General features: G+C 37.6%; 1 protein-coding gene and 1 pseudogene across 2 annotated transcripts; one reads left to right on the forward strand and one right to left on the reverse strand.

Moving 5' to 3' along the window:
- Positions 1–138: 138 nt before the first annotated feature.
- LOC110752235 (NAC domain-containing protein 40-like) lies at positions 139–4,819 on the reverse strand. 2 transcript variants are annotated; one of them, XM_021952847.2, is made up of 5 exons: positions 4,556–4,819; positions 4,262–4,482; positions 2,828–3,081; positions 1,864–2,145; positions 139–631 (listed from the first exon to the last, which is right to left on the reverse strand). In XM_021952847.2, exons 2-5 carry the CDS (start codon positions 4,455–4,457, stop codon positions 194–196), a joined length of 1,170 nt encoding a protein of 389 aa, XP_021808539.2. In that variant the 5' UTR covers positions 4,458–4,482; positions 4,556–4,819; the 3' UTR covers positions 139–193. The 2 variants fall into 2 exon arrangements, with proteins under 2 accessions (XP_021808539.2, XP_021808537.2); XM_021952845.2 differs by having other exon boundaries at positions 4,262–4,819.
- Positions 4,820–12,589: 7,770 nt separating this feature from the next.
- On the forward strand, positions 12,590–13,309 carry LOC110752225 (secreted RxLR effector protein 161 pseudogene; annotated as a pseudogene).
- The last annotated feature ends 376 nt before the right edge of the window (positions 13,310–13,685 follow it).

Genomic DNA, 13,685 nt, shown 5'->3' on the forward strand with positions numbered 1-13,685 from the left:
CAACATCCTTAACCTTATTCAAGCAAATTACCAGAGCGTTAATATGCGAAAGTCATAGGAATCCCATGGATCTAAGGGCTGCCTTCCACTACTTGTCCCTTAAGCTTACTCGAGCATTCAACAGAAATCAAGACCAGGTCAAGAAAGAAAAGTCTAATATTAACATTTTGCTGCACAACCTTTATACAGAGACTTACTTGTGATGTTTTTGACTTGACAGAAACCTTCCAACAAGGAAAGAAACAGAGCCAGCATTGTCAGTAAAACAAAACTTGGACAGAAACAGAGCCAGCAATACCAGAATAATAATAATTACATATAATAGCATGTGTTGATCGTCCATCCTATCTGCTGAAGTTTTTGGTGACTCTTGTGAATTGGGACCTTCCAGTGACTCAGCAGGAAACTTTTCCTTTATCTTTCGCAAATGGATTCTTCGGTTTGCAGTACCTTGGAAAGGAATTGCTTCTGAATTACAAATGGCTTGCATAGGCTGGTGAGAATTTTGTTCGGCCTCGGACTTATTGGCAAGAACTGGAAGTATGTCAGCAGATGCAGACGCTGAAGCTTCATCTAGTCTGATGATATCATCATTCAGTATATCCGCATAAAAGTCATCATCATAAGAATCCTGCAATTTGTAATTCACATGGATCATAACTCAAGAGTTGGACATACAATGGACTACCATATAGAAATAGAGTTCAAAACTGCCAACAGTCATGCAAAGTTTCTTGGACCCCTGATTATCTTTCACAGAACAAAAGTATGATAAAAGTAACAGAAGAGCAAGTATTGTTTATAACCCCAAAACAATGACTCGCACTTCTTATGTAATACATATAAAAAATCACTTCTGATACAATGATGAATTGCCTATCCATCTTGCAGGTGGTCACCCCCACCCCAAGGCCCAACCAATACATATAGATAAATCCTGATAAAAATATACAAAAGTTCTGAAGCAGTTAAGCTTGAAGTATTAAATAAAAGGATATGCTTCGTTTTTACGAACCCTTCTTGAGGTCCCATAACCACTAAAGAATAATTTCTGTCAATGCCTGGAAATGCACATATCAGTTTCCTTTATTTATCTATTTAAATTACATTCTACATTCCATATTAGCTCCACTTGTAAATACCACTATTTGTACTTCCCAACTTAAATAATATACTATCTACACACTACACACGATGGGTTGACTTGACTGTATGACAAAACTGCACATTTGGAGAGTTATTAATTAAAAAAGAGATTGAAAATCAAGAATTCCATTGGCAACTGGTGAGATGAGAAAGCCTGAGTTCTAAGACACGAGACACAAGTAAGAAATTAAATTGGCAAAACACTGGGAGAAGTCGGGTAGAAATAACATTCTTTTAACTTTATTAATCTCGATTCTCTTTTATGATTTTCCCTTAATATTTCTTACAAACTAATTCTAAAAGAAATAATATTTCATACGCTTTTAATTATATTGTTACCATAATGCATGCCAAGATATTTTTATAACCCCTCGTAAAACTTGTGATCGATAGCTTTGAATTTTTTATTATTGTTTTTCCTTTGTTTTTGTAGTGGCATAACTACCAGACACAACTAAACTGTGTCACATAACCACCTGACAAAAAACTAGGTGTTGGCTATACCTAAGCTCCTAAAATTTATAAATGTACACCTGATATGGTTTTTTCTGGTAAACGATACTCACCTGATATTGTTAGTGCTATTCAAAATCATGCACCTGTGTGTAAACTGCAACTTTGCAGGTGGGCTACTGATTTCATCTCAAATAAGTTGGCAGTAGAAATAAAAAATAAAAGAAAGAAGGATATGATAGACAAGAGTCAAGACGAACCCACCATCTGGTGGCCAGAAGATTCTGCCTGTGTAACCTCTGTTGTCTGTTTTTGGTTGGATTCAGATGCAGAATCAATTTGCTCAGTAGAATGAGAATCATGACTGCTAGTAGACTTCTTCGAATAGCATTCAACTGGCTTATCATGGTCAATACCAACTTCTGAGACAGCATTTTCACTATTATGCACAGTTGATAAAGGACTTCGACTTGAAGAACCTCCGTTTGTGGTGTCATTTAAACGGAAATCACTGTTCTTCCGGAGGCGGCAAACAACAATAGAATCCTGCAGCACAACAAGCAGGCAGAATATTTAAGAGAGAAAAAAAAATCAGAAAGTGCTTGCATACTAAAATGAACTATTGAATGTGCAGATGTAACAAGAGACTATATAAATACAACCCACATAAGCAGCGTGTAAATAATCTTGAACCAATTCAAGATGGTCTAGCAGGTGAATCTTTGTGGCTAAACATTTCAGTCACTTCTGATAAGTAATTTACTTTAAAGAAACAAATTCTAAGGAATATGAAGGTATTGGCGGTAAGGAGATGAGGGCGGTTATTCTCAAGAACAACGAATAACGTTGATTGAATCAAGTAATAGCAGCAATCAATCTATAGTCTTCTAAATCACATGTACTTTTTTCCCCTTAAATGGAGTGGAAGTCATTTTCATATGAAACATTTCTCGCCAATCACCCCCATTTTTGCATTTGCCAACCACACTGCGTGACTAAGATTATCAAAGTACTACTAGTTGAGAGAATGATAGAGTAATGCACTTGTGACATTCATGGACAACTGAAAAATGGTTCCAGACGGAAAAAAAAAGCCAAATGAAAAACGGTTCTGTCCTACAAATGGTATTAATTTAATCTTCCCTTTCCCAGAAGAATATACATCTGGTGATAGTTCAAACCAAATAACTAACAGATGACATTTTGAACTACTATTGAAAAAAGTTACCTGGGACTTGTCATTCATGCAGTATTCGTGCATAATCCATTCTGTCCTTTCCCCTTTTGGCGCACGACCCATGTGGAACACAAGTGTCCTCTTTGTACCAATTACATTAGAACTTGACTTTACATTGCGTTCTTTTCCTGTGGCTTTCCAATAACCAAATTCTGTTGCTCTTCTGCTTTGTGAGCCATTTGGGTACTTTCTTCCTCGTGGAGAAAAGAAGAACCACTCATTATCCGATTGAATGACAGATTTGGCTAGTTACACATGCACCAACTCTAATCAGATGTCAAATCCAGCAAAAAATTATTTGTTTACAGAGAGACTTGAACAAGTTTAGGTGATTGAACTCACCACACATAACTATATATGTATATACGTACTCACTGTCGCACACACATATACATAAGCAAATATCATGCGTAGTGCTAATCAGACACAGCAAAATTGAACCAGAATGCATATATGTATGTGCATAACCAAATAGAACCAACATGGCACTCCTTAATTAAATTTTTATTAAAAGAAAAAGAAAAACGGAAATAAGTTTAATCTGTTTTACCCTGTCCAAGTAAAGCATGATAATTTTCTGGATTCTTTCAAATAAAACTATCTCTATCTCACTCTCTCACTCTCTCTCTCTCTGATCAACTAATCAGTTAAATAAGGTTTTCATCTTCATTGGTTTCCAAATAGACTAAAACCTCTATTTCAATAACCATCTCCAATCCGAATACAGTGAAAAGAAAAACATATTTGCAGTATTTGTCCTTTCAACTTTCCCTTACGTGCACCTCATCCTGCATGGAGAGAGGCGGAGAACTGTGAGCACATGCGTGTTTGTGTTTACTAATCTGACTAGTTTTCCTCGACAAATTATTGCAAGCTAGCTCCAACAACAGTACTCTTTGTTGTCACATAAAATCGAATACCATATATAGGATCTATGCCATTCATATAAATAATTCACATCAGTAAAACATCCCTTCAACTAAATGTATCATGGTTCAAAGGTGCGGACCTCCCTATAGTGGATGAGCCCCATGCAAGCTCCAAGGGTTAGCTGTCCGGCTCAAAATGAAAAGAAACTTGTGGACCGTGCACGTTGACAAGGGTGGGGGCCAGCTAAGGTCCTTGGGTACACTAATACCTCTAAATTTTGACCCATGTCTGACGTTTCTCCCAGATTGTAATTGGATTCTTACAAGAAACAAATCTGTAACAAAATTGTTGACTCAATTCAACGCTGTCACTGTCAGCACGCGATTACAAAAACAAAAACAAATACGTTTTCTGTGTTTCCTACACAAACAAAAATATATATATATATATTTTGCAAATAAATTCAATCACTATTTCACTACACAAACAAAACAAAAATCAAAACTTGAGAAAGATAAAGATGAAAGAACTAGAAATGAATAAAACCCAACAAACCTGGCAAGTCCCAGGGCTCGAAATTGCAAATATCAACTTCAGGAATGACCTCTACGCTCTTCCCAGGTTCAGGTCCTTCCAGCTTGTTCTTCAGGTAATAGGAAATCAGTTCCTCGTCGGTGGGTGAAAACCTAAACCCAGGAAACATTGAAGAAGCCGCAATCGAAAGCTGAGCCTCCTTCGAAACCGCGCCCATCTATGCTATGATTGTTTTTGGCTCTCTGCTGTTTGGTTGCTGAGAGACTGAGCTAAAGAGGAAGAGATGAAAGGAAAGGAATTGGGTTTAACAGAGACCTGGAAGTTTGATCAAATCTTATTTGGCTTTGTGCTTTGCTTTGCTTTTTCTCGCGTTTTTCTCTTTCTCTTTCTCTTTCTTTTGCGTGTCGACGTTTGCTTTAGGCGGAGGGAAGGGCACGTTGGACAGGCGGAAGGCCACGTGATGGTCACGTGGGAGAGCTCTGTTCGAGAACTTTCTGCTTTATGTGGAGAGACTCTGTGCGTGCCCTATCTTCCGCCTATTTGGTACCAATACCATGCGCTCTGGCTGACCGCGTGAAATATACACTGGTTTTATCGTTTTAAATAAATAAAAAAAATCTTCTCTATTTTTTAAATGAAAAAGGGGGATAATGTTGAAGAATATAAAGTCCTACATCGAAAATTTAACTAAATAAATTATAATTTATAATAAGTGGTTCCACTTATAATAGTACTGAGACCTTATGTAATAAAACTTCACACATATTGGGCTTTGTAGGTGATTAAGTTGGGGACAATATCAATGTTACTAGTAGTGGGCCACTGATCCGTCTCTCTAAAATTTAACATGGCATCAGAGCGGGTTGATTGACTATGCCTGATTTGGGCCTTTATCCTTACCCAATATGTAGTGTTCACATGTTGGGCTTGAATGTTTACCCTTATTCATTACCTAATACATGGTGTTCACGTGTTGGGCCTCAATGATTGACTCCGATGTGGACTTGATTCCACGTGTAGCCCACTATGTGGTGGTCCCACATGAGGAGGTGTGTTGAAGAATATAAAGCTCCACATCGGAAACTTGACTAAATAAATTACAACTTATAATAAGTGGTTCCACTTCTAATAATACCGAAGCCTTTAGCGATAAAACCTCACACCTATTGGACTTTGTGGGTGGTTAAGTTAGAGACAATATCGGTGTTGCTAGTAGTGAGCTGTTGGTCATTCTCTCTGAATTTAACAAGTAAACCCTAAAGAACAAAGTCTCTTTATTTTGTCTGAATATAAATCCTAATAAATAAAAAAAGTCTAAATCTAGGCTTGTTGTCGACATTTCTTTTTCAAAGCTTCAATGAATGTCTCTATATCTAGCTTGTTGAAAAGATCTAATATATCAATGATACAATATAATTAATGACTAATTAAATGTTAGAGATTTCAACCAATATATATATATATGATTGATTGCATATATTAGTGATGAGTTGGTGGGTGCATTGTGAACACAGAGTTATTCTTTGAAAAGAATCCTAACAGTTGTGAACTTTGGGTATTGACAGTTATATTCAATAGGAGACATCTGTCCACTAAAAGAGTGCTTTGGCACCTCTTCACCAAAATCAAATGGGTATTTTTGACACTCACTAGAATCTATAAAAATCCCACAACATGGGACTTCTAAACTCAACAGAAATCAATCTCTCTCTAGCTCTTCTTCTCAATATATCATACAATTTCCTTGTAGAAATTCTAAGGAATTTTCAATTTTTGCTAAAGTCTATAATTCCAATCTTTGTTGTATCCTAAAAGTGATTTGTTTGGAACCCATTAGCAAACTCTATTGAGTGGGGGCAAATACCACTTTAAGGAAAACGTAATAACGTGCCTCAAAGCCAAATTTTTTGTCTATTCTCAATTTAATTTCCAACAATCTTAAAGTGATATTTGTATGAAGAATATGTCAGAAACTATGGCTCTCTCTGCAATGAACGATAGTTCTTTTTGGAAACTTGACAAGTTTGATGGGACCCATTTCATGCGTTGGAAGGACAAGATTCACTGGATGCTGAATGCACTAAAACATTGTCTATGTTCTTGATCCAAATTTGCAACCAATTCCAAAACCCAATGTTATTGTTGATAGAAAAAAGCGTGAAGAAGATGAATTAATGTGTAGAGGACACATCTTAAACACATTATATGATCGGTTGTATAATCTTTTTGCTGCTACTCAATCTTCAAGAGAAATCTGGACTGCTTCTCAAGAAAAATACACATAAGAGAAGAAAGGTACTGATAAATTCCTTATGTTTAAATTCTATGAATTCATTATGACTAATGGAAAATCAATTGTGACCAAGTTCAAGATTTACTTATATTGGTCACAAAGCTCCGTGAAGTCAAAATAATTGTTCCTGAGTCATTGTAAGTAGGAGCTATCATGTCAAAATTAACCAATGGCTGGAACAATTATAGGAAGAAACTTTTGCATATGGCAGAAGATACGAGTCTCCAAGATCTTTTAAAGGGGATCCAAATTGAAGAGGAAACTCGAAATTGAGAGAAAGCTTTTTCCTCTCAAGACTTCGCTAAGGTTAATTATGTTGAAGGGAGGAGTAGTAAGTTCAAAAGAACTTCAAAGTGAATAACACAAGGGAGTTTAAAAAGACTAACCTCAAACCAAGAGTGGCAAGAAAGATGGAAATTGCCACCATTGTGGCAAGAAAGGCCACTTTATTCATGATTGCAGGTTCAAGAAAAATAAGGATGCCAAATTAAACAAGGCAAATTTGGTAGAAGAAAATTCTACTGAAGTAATAATTGCTGTGGTCTTTGAGATGCAAATTGGCATGATCACTGAATTGAATACGGCTGCAACAACTAAAAGTTCAGATTGGTGACTTGACTCTGGAGCTACCATCCAAGTTTGCAATGATAAAACACAATTTAAGACCTATACAACAAAATAGCATTCTCAAGAGGTGTTCTTGGGCAACCATACTTCTGCTACAGTCTTAGGAAAAGGTATGGTTGAACTCCAATTTACTTTTGGAAAGACAATAAACTTGACCAATGTTTTTCATGTCCCAGACATAAGGAAGAATCTTGTACATGCAAATCTACTATGCAAGAATGGCATAAAAGTTGTTCTAGAGTCTGATAAACTTATATTGTCAAAGAATGACATGTTTGTTGGGAAGGGTTATTCATGTGATGAATGTTCAAACTCAGTTTAATAAAAGCGAATTCTCCTATTTATATTGTTGACTTCTCTTATTTTTTTATGGCATTCTAGGTTAGCACATTTAAATTACAGATCTTTGAAATACTTGTCTATGCAAAATTTAATTTCTTGCAAAGAAGTTACATCTAGAAATTGTTAAACTTGTGCCCAATCTAAAATTACTAAGAAACCTTTGAAGATGGCAGTAACACAAAAATCTTAGACTTAGTACATTATGATATTTGTGAGTACAATGGAACTTTAACAAGAGGAAGAAAACGATATTTTATTACATTTATAGATGACTGCTCTAGATTTACTTATATATATTTGATACCTAGCAAGGATGAAGCCTTTGAGTTTTTTAAACGATGCAAGGATGAAGCCTTTGAGTTTTTTAGTTGAAAATTAAAATCCTTCGTAGTTGAGTTTTTTAGTTGAAAATTAAAATCCTTCGTAGTGATAGAGGTGGTGAATATTTTTCACATGAGTTTTCTTTGTTTTATGAAGAACATGGTATCTTCCATCAAAAAACTGCAACTTATACACCACAACAAAATGGCTTAGCAAAGAGAATGAATAGAACATTGACTAATATGATTAATTCTATGATTATAAGTGCTAATGTTCCTATTTATTTCTGGGGTGAAGCACTCTTTACTGCATGCTATATTCAAAATAGAATTACTTCTAAGAAGACACATGTGTCTCTCTGTATGAAGTATGGAAGGGCAGAAAACCAAATCTAAATTATTTTAGAGTTTGGGGCTGTTTGGCTTTTTATAGAACTCGTGATCCTAATAGATCAAAATTGGGTCCTAGAGGTATAAAAAGTATCTTTGTGGGATATGCAAAAAACTCTAAAGCATATAGGTTGCTTGATGTAAACTCAAATATCATTGTTGAGTCTAGAGATGTAGAATTCTTTGAAGATAGGTTCTATCATGACCCTAATCCTAGTTCAACTCTACAACATACTGTTGTGAAAATGGACAAACACTTTCACTCACTCCCCTAATGATCTTGTTGTTGATGGACTTTGTGACACACACAAGGATGGATGAATCACACACACACACACTTGAGAAACCAACCAAGCACAAAGTGACACAAGAATTTATAGAGGTTCAGCAATTGCCTACATCCTCTTGGTGATCCCCTTGAGAAATTCACTAATGAAAGAATAAGTTACAACTTTGGTTTACAAATAAACCCCCTTAGAACTCTATTCTCTCCCAAGCTCTCTTTTCTCTCTCACCCCTTTGCTCAACACTTTGATTCACTTGTGAACACTCTCTCACACTTGGTGTTTCCCTCTTTTGGTGTCTAGACACTCAAGACCCAACTCAGCTCTCTCTTGAACTGATTGCCCTATCTCTCTTCCTCCCTTGGTGAGATAACCTCCCTTTGAACACAATAGCTCCCAGCTACTTGACAACTTTGAGATTAACCACACGCATGTTGTCTTGCATCTTCTTTTCCTTTTGTAGGCAGACCTTTGGACTTAGTAGAGGACTACAATTACTCCTTCACGTTCTTGCTTTCAGCTACTCACCTAAACACAAGGTTAGGCAAACCAGAAAACAAGCCATAAAGCATGCACCCTTTGTCCCCTTGTCTCCCTCCTAGAAAACCCTTTGGTACAAGACAACAAACAACATTTAAATGGTGTTCCAGCTTCTAAGGCACGCTGCCAAACTTCCTAGAACCCATAAAACTCTTGGAAGCTCGAGGGATTAGGTAGGGAACCAACACATGTGAAATGCACCTTGAAAAATGCATGGAAAAACGACACAGCACGTCTGGCGACCGGTCGCACGTTCCTGGCGACCGGTCTCATTGCAATCTGTCTGAAAGCGACCGGTCGCTTGCACCTTGCGACCGGTCGCTGGTCACGATTTCCAGCTTCTCCTCCAGACTTCGAATCTGCTTCAATACGACCGGTCGCAAATACCCAGCGACCGGTCGCCTCTTCCTTCACTTGCATACTAAATGTGAGCCAATTTTACAACAATCTCCACCTTGGCGAATCATTTAATCACCCATGAACCATTGTTGACCTCTAGAACCTCTTCAAACCTCTTAGAAATCGTTCTAGTAATTTCCAAGAGCTCCACCATGGCAATACATCTCTTGCCTCAATGCACCTTTGGTGGAAGGTGCTCCACCCAAGCCTAGACTTGAGTAACCTGGACCTCTTTTGCAGAAGAGAGATCCCCCATGCCAAATTCCTTGCTCCTTGCCTTCTTGGAACCTTGAATCTTGGACATGCCTTGATATGCAAACCACATACCATACCTTTGTTCACTAAATCCCCACTTAGCCAACCTTGCTCTTGGATTTAAGAACACATTTCTTTTCATCGATGCACCTCTCCAACTTTCCCGCTTCATGCTCCCTATAGCACTCCGAAACGTGGCTGGAACTTCTTGGTCCATCCATCCAAAACCTAGGGACGGTTTGATGGATTCCTTGGGCCCGGACCTTGCAATTGATGATGGCTCCACCTCAAGTAGAACCCCTTTGTGAGTGTGTTGTTGTTGCCCTCCTTCTTCAGCCCTTGTGTCAAGCTCCACCTCAAATGGAGACTCCTCCATGACCACCTTGGCAAGAAGCTTTTCTTTAACAACATCCTCCCCATTATGTTGGACCGGCTCCTTGACTTTAAGACTTGTTGCTTGCTCTTCCTTGGTACAAATCTCTGCACCACCCAAAAGCTTGTATGTGTTGTTTGGTTGAATTTCCCCCCTCATAACCACCACAGTACCTTGTGTGACCATGAGCTTCCCTCCTTTGGCCTTGTAAGAGTACCCTTGTAAGAGTACCGTCGTCTTTACATATAATAGACGACCCTTTTTATAAAAAAACCGTCGTCTTTACATATAATAGACGACCCTTTTTATAAAAAACCGTCGTCTTTACATATAATAGACGACCCTTTTTATAAAAAACCGTCGTCTTTACATATAATAGACGACAGTTCTTTCAAAACAACCATGTCTTTACCAAAAAAAAGACACTTGATTTTTAAAAGACGACGCTTGTCATACCTGCTGTCGTTGTTTTTTGGTCAGATTTTAACTCTAAAGAAAAGCTTTTTAATAAGACGACACTTTTTTATTTGTGTGCGTCGTTATAAAAAAATTCTCAACAGTATCTCCATTTTTTAGTTGTTTAAGTCACTTATCCACGACGGTTTTTTGTTACCGTCGTCTTTTTAAAAACAACGACGGTTTTTTGTTCTACCGTCGTCTTTTTCCCTTTTTGTAGTAGTGTACAGAAGTATGTGAGGGTTGTATTCTAGGCAAACAATGCAGAGAATCATTTCCAAAGGAAGCTACTACTAGAGCATCAACTACTCTAGAGCTTGTACACAGTGATATCTGTGGTCCAATGCAAACAACTACAAAAGCTGGAAATTGATATTTTCTCACTTTCATAGATGATTGTACAAGGATGTGTTGGGTCTATTTTTTAAGACACAAGTCTGAAGCTCTGAGTGTATTCAAGAGATTCAAAGCCACTGTGGAATTGCAGAGTGGCTATAAACTAAAGAAGCTTAGAAGTGATCGAGGAGGAGAATACACCTCAGTGGAATTTGATAGGTTCTGTGCAGATATAGGCATAGAAAGGCAACTAACAACTTCATACACACCACAGCAAAATGGTGTAGCAGAGAGAAAGAACAGAACTATTGTGGAAATGGCAAAGTGTTTGATGCTAGAGAAGAAAATTCCTCTTGAATTTTGGGCTGAACATACATCAGTTTATATCTTGAATAGGTGTCCAACCAAAGCTTTGAATAAGAGAACACCATTTGAAGCTTATAGTGGAAGAAAACCTGGAGTTAAGTATCTGAAAGTGTTTGGCTCATTGTGCTATGCTCATATTCCAAGTCAACAAAGGCAGAAGCTGGATTTGACAAGCAAGAGGTGCATTTTCTTCGGCTATGGTAGCTGTGAAAAGGGGTATAGACTTTATAGTCTTGAAACTGGAAAGATAATTGTGTCTAGAGATGTTGTGTTTAATGAAGATGCATGTTGGGATTGGAATGCACATAAAGAAAGAAGTGTGACGATTCCAATTGCTGAAATAACTGCAGATAAGCAAGGACAAGAAGAAAAAATCAATAATCCTGAAGTACAAGGTGAAGAAGGTGAAATATTTGACACTAGCACTGAATCTAGTGATCAAGAAAGAATGCCAAGCTCCCAGGATTTTGATCACACCCCTCGCAAGTACAAAAGCATTGCAGAAATCTATGAGAAATGCAATATGTGCATCATAGAACCAGAGAGTTTTGAGGAAGCAGCAAAGGATGATTCCTGGAAGAAAGCTATGGAAGATGAAATCCTAATGATAGAAAAGAACAACACTTGGGAACTTGTGAATAGACCATCTGACAAACCAATTATTGGTGTTAAATGGGTCTATAAGACAAAACTGAACTTGGATGGATCTATGCAGAAGAACAAGGCACGACTGGTAGCAAAGGGTTATTCTCAGAAGCCTGGAATAGACTTCAATGAGACCTTTGCACCAGTGGCAAGACTTGATACTGTGAGAACCTTGGTGGCTTTAGCTGCACAGAGAAATTGGAGGCTATTTCAGTTGGATGTAAAGTCGGCATTTCTTAATGGAGTGCTAAATGAAGAAGTGTATGTGGATCAACCATCTGTTTTTTGATACAAGGAAGTGAAGATAAGGTGTATAGGCTTAAAAAGGCTTTATATGGTTTGAAACAAGCTCCAAGAGCTTGGTATGAAGAGATAAACTCCTACTTTACTAAAGCTGGTTTTCATAGGAGTCCAAGTGAAGCTACATTGTACACTAAGATGTCTACAAGTGGTATTCTCATTGTGTCACTATATGTAGATGACATTATCTACACAGGAAGCTCAAAGGAAATGATGGCTGAGTTTAAGAATGAGATGATGAGGCAATATGAGATGACTGACCTAGGATTGCTTCATCATTTCCTTGGTCTTGGAGTTCTACAAACTGATACTTGCATCTTCTTACACTAGAAGAAGTATGCAAAGACTCTGCTTGACAAGTTTGGACTCAAGGATTGCAAGTATGTTGCAACACCACTGGCTGTGAATGAAAAATTGTCAAAAATGGATGGAAGTGATCTAGCTGATGAGACTTTGTATAGGAAAATGGTGGGGAGTTTGCTCTACCTAACTGCAACCAGACCAGATATCATGTTTGCAGCAAGCCTCTTGGCTAGATTCATGCATAATCCAACTAAGAAGCACATGGGAACAACAAAGAGGGTGCTGAGATACATTCAAGGTACTATGAATTATGGAATTGCTTATGAAAAGGGAAAAGGAGTAGTGCTAATAGGTTATTGTGATAGTGATTGGAGTGGAACTGAGGATCACATGAGAAGCACATCAGGTTATGTTTTTAACTTGGGGTCAGGTGTGTTTTCTTGGGCTTCAATCAAGCAAAGCAGTGTTGCTCTTTCAACTGCAGAGGCTGAGTATATTAGTGCAGCAGAAGCTACTGCACAAGCTATTTGGCTGAGGTTTGTGTTATCAGATTTTGGGGAAGAGCAAGTAGAACCAACTCAATTGCTATGTGACAACACTTCAGCTATTGCTATATCGAAGAATTCAGTTCATCATCACAAAACCAGACATATCAATAGAAGGTTTCATTTAATTCGAGATGCACTTCAAGATGGTGAGATTGATCTACTATATTGCAAAACTGAAGAGCAACTTGCTGATATTTTCATTAAGCCTTTGGCAAGGGATCGGTTTGAATATCTAAGGAGCAAGCTTGGAGTTATTTCAGCTAAACACTTAGAAGGGAGTGTTGAAGTATAAGTGTGTTAGCTGAGTATTAGTGTTATTTAGTTTAATTGTAATGAATTAAGTGTGAACCATTGGATCACAGTCCAATGGACAGCTGAGATGTATTCTTAGCTTACGTAACAAATTGTGCCAGGTATCATTATCTCATAGGGTAGTGAAATGAAGGGTTAGATTTTGAATGATGTAATGAGGAATATTCCAACAGTAATATATGCACAGTGAGTGCGTGAGTGAAGCAATAGCTCATTGCTTCTTCTCCAAGCTCATTTCTAGTTTTCATATATATATATATATCTCTCTCTCTCTCTCTCTCTCTCTCTCTCTCTCTCTCTCTCAATCTCTGCATTTTTCATTTTTCTCTAAGATCTGGAGCTCCATCTACCAAAAA

This window comes from Prunus avium, chromosome 6 (genome assembly GCF_965620075.1).
Source record: "Prunus avium chromosome 6, drPruAviu1.hap1.1, whole genome shotgun sequence".
Lineage (NCBI taxonomy): Eukaryota > Viridiplantae > Streptophyta > Magnoliopsida > Rosales > Rosaceae > Prunus > Prunus avium.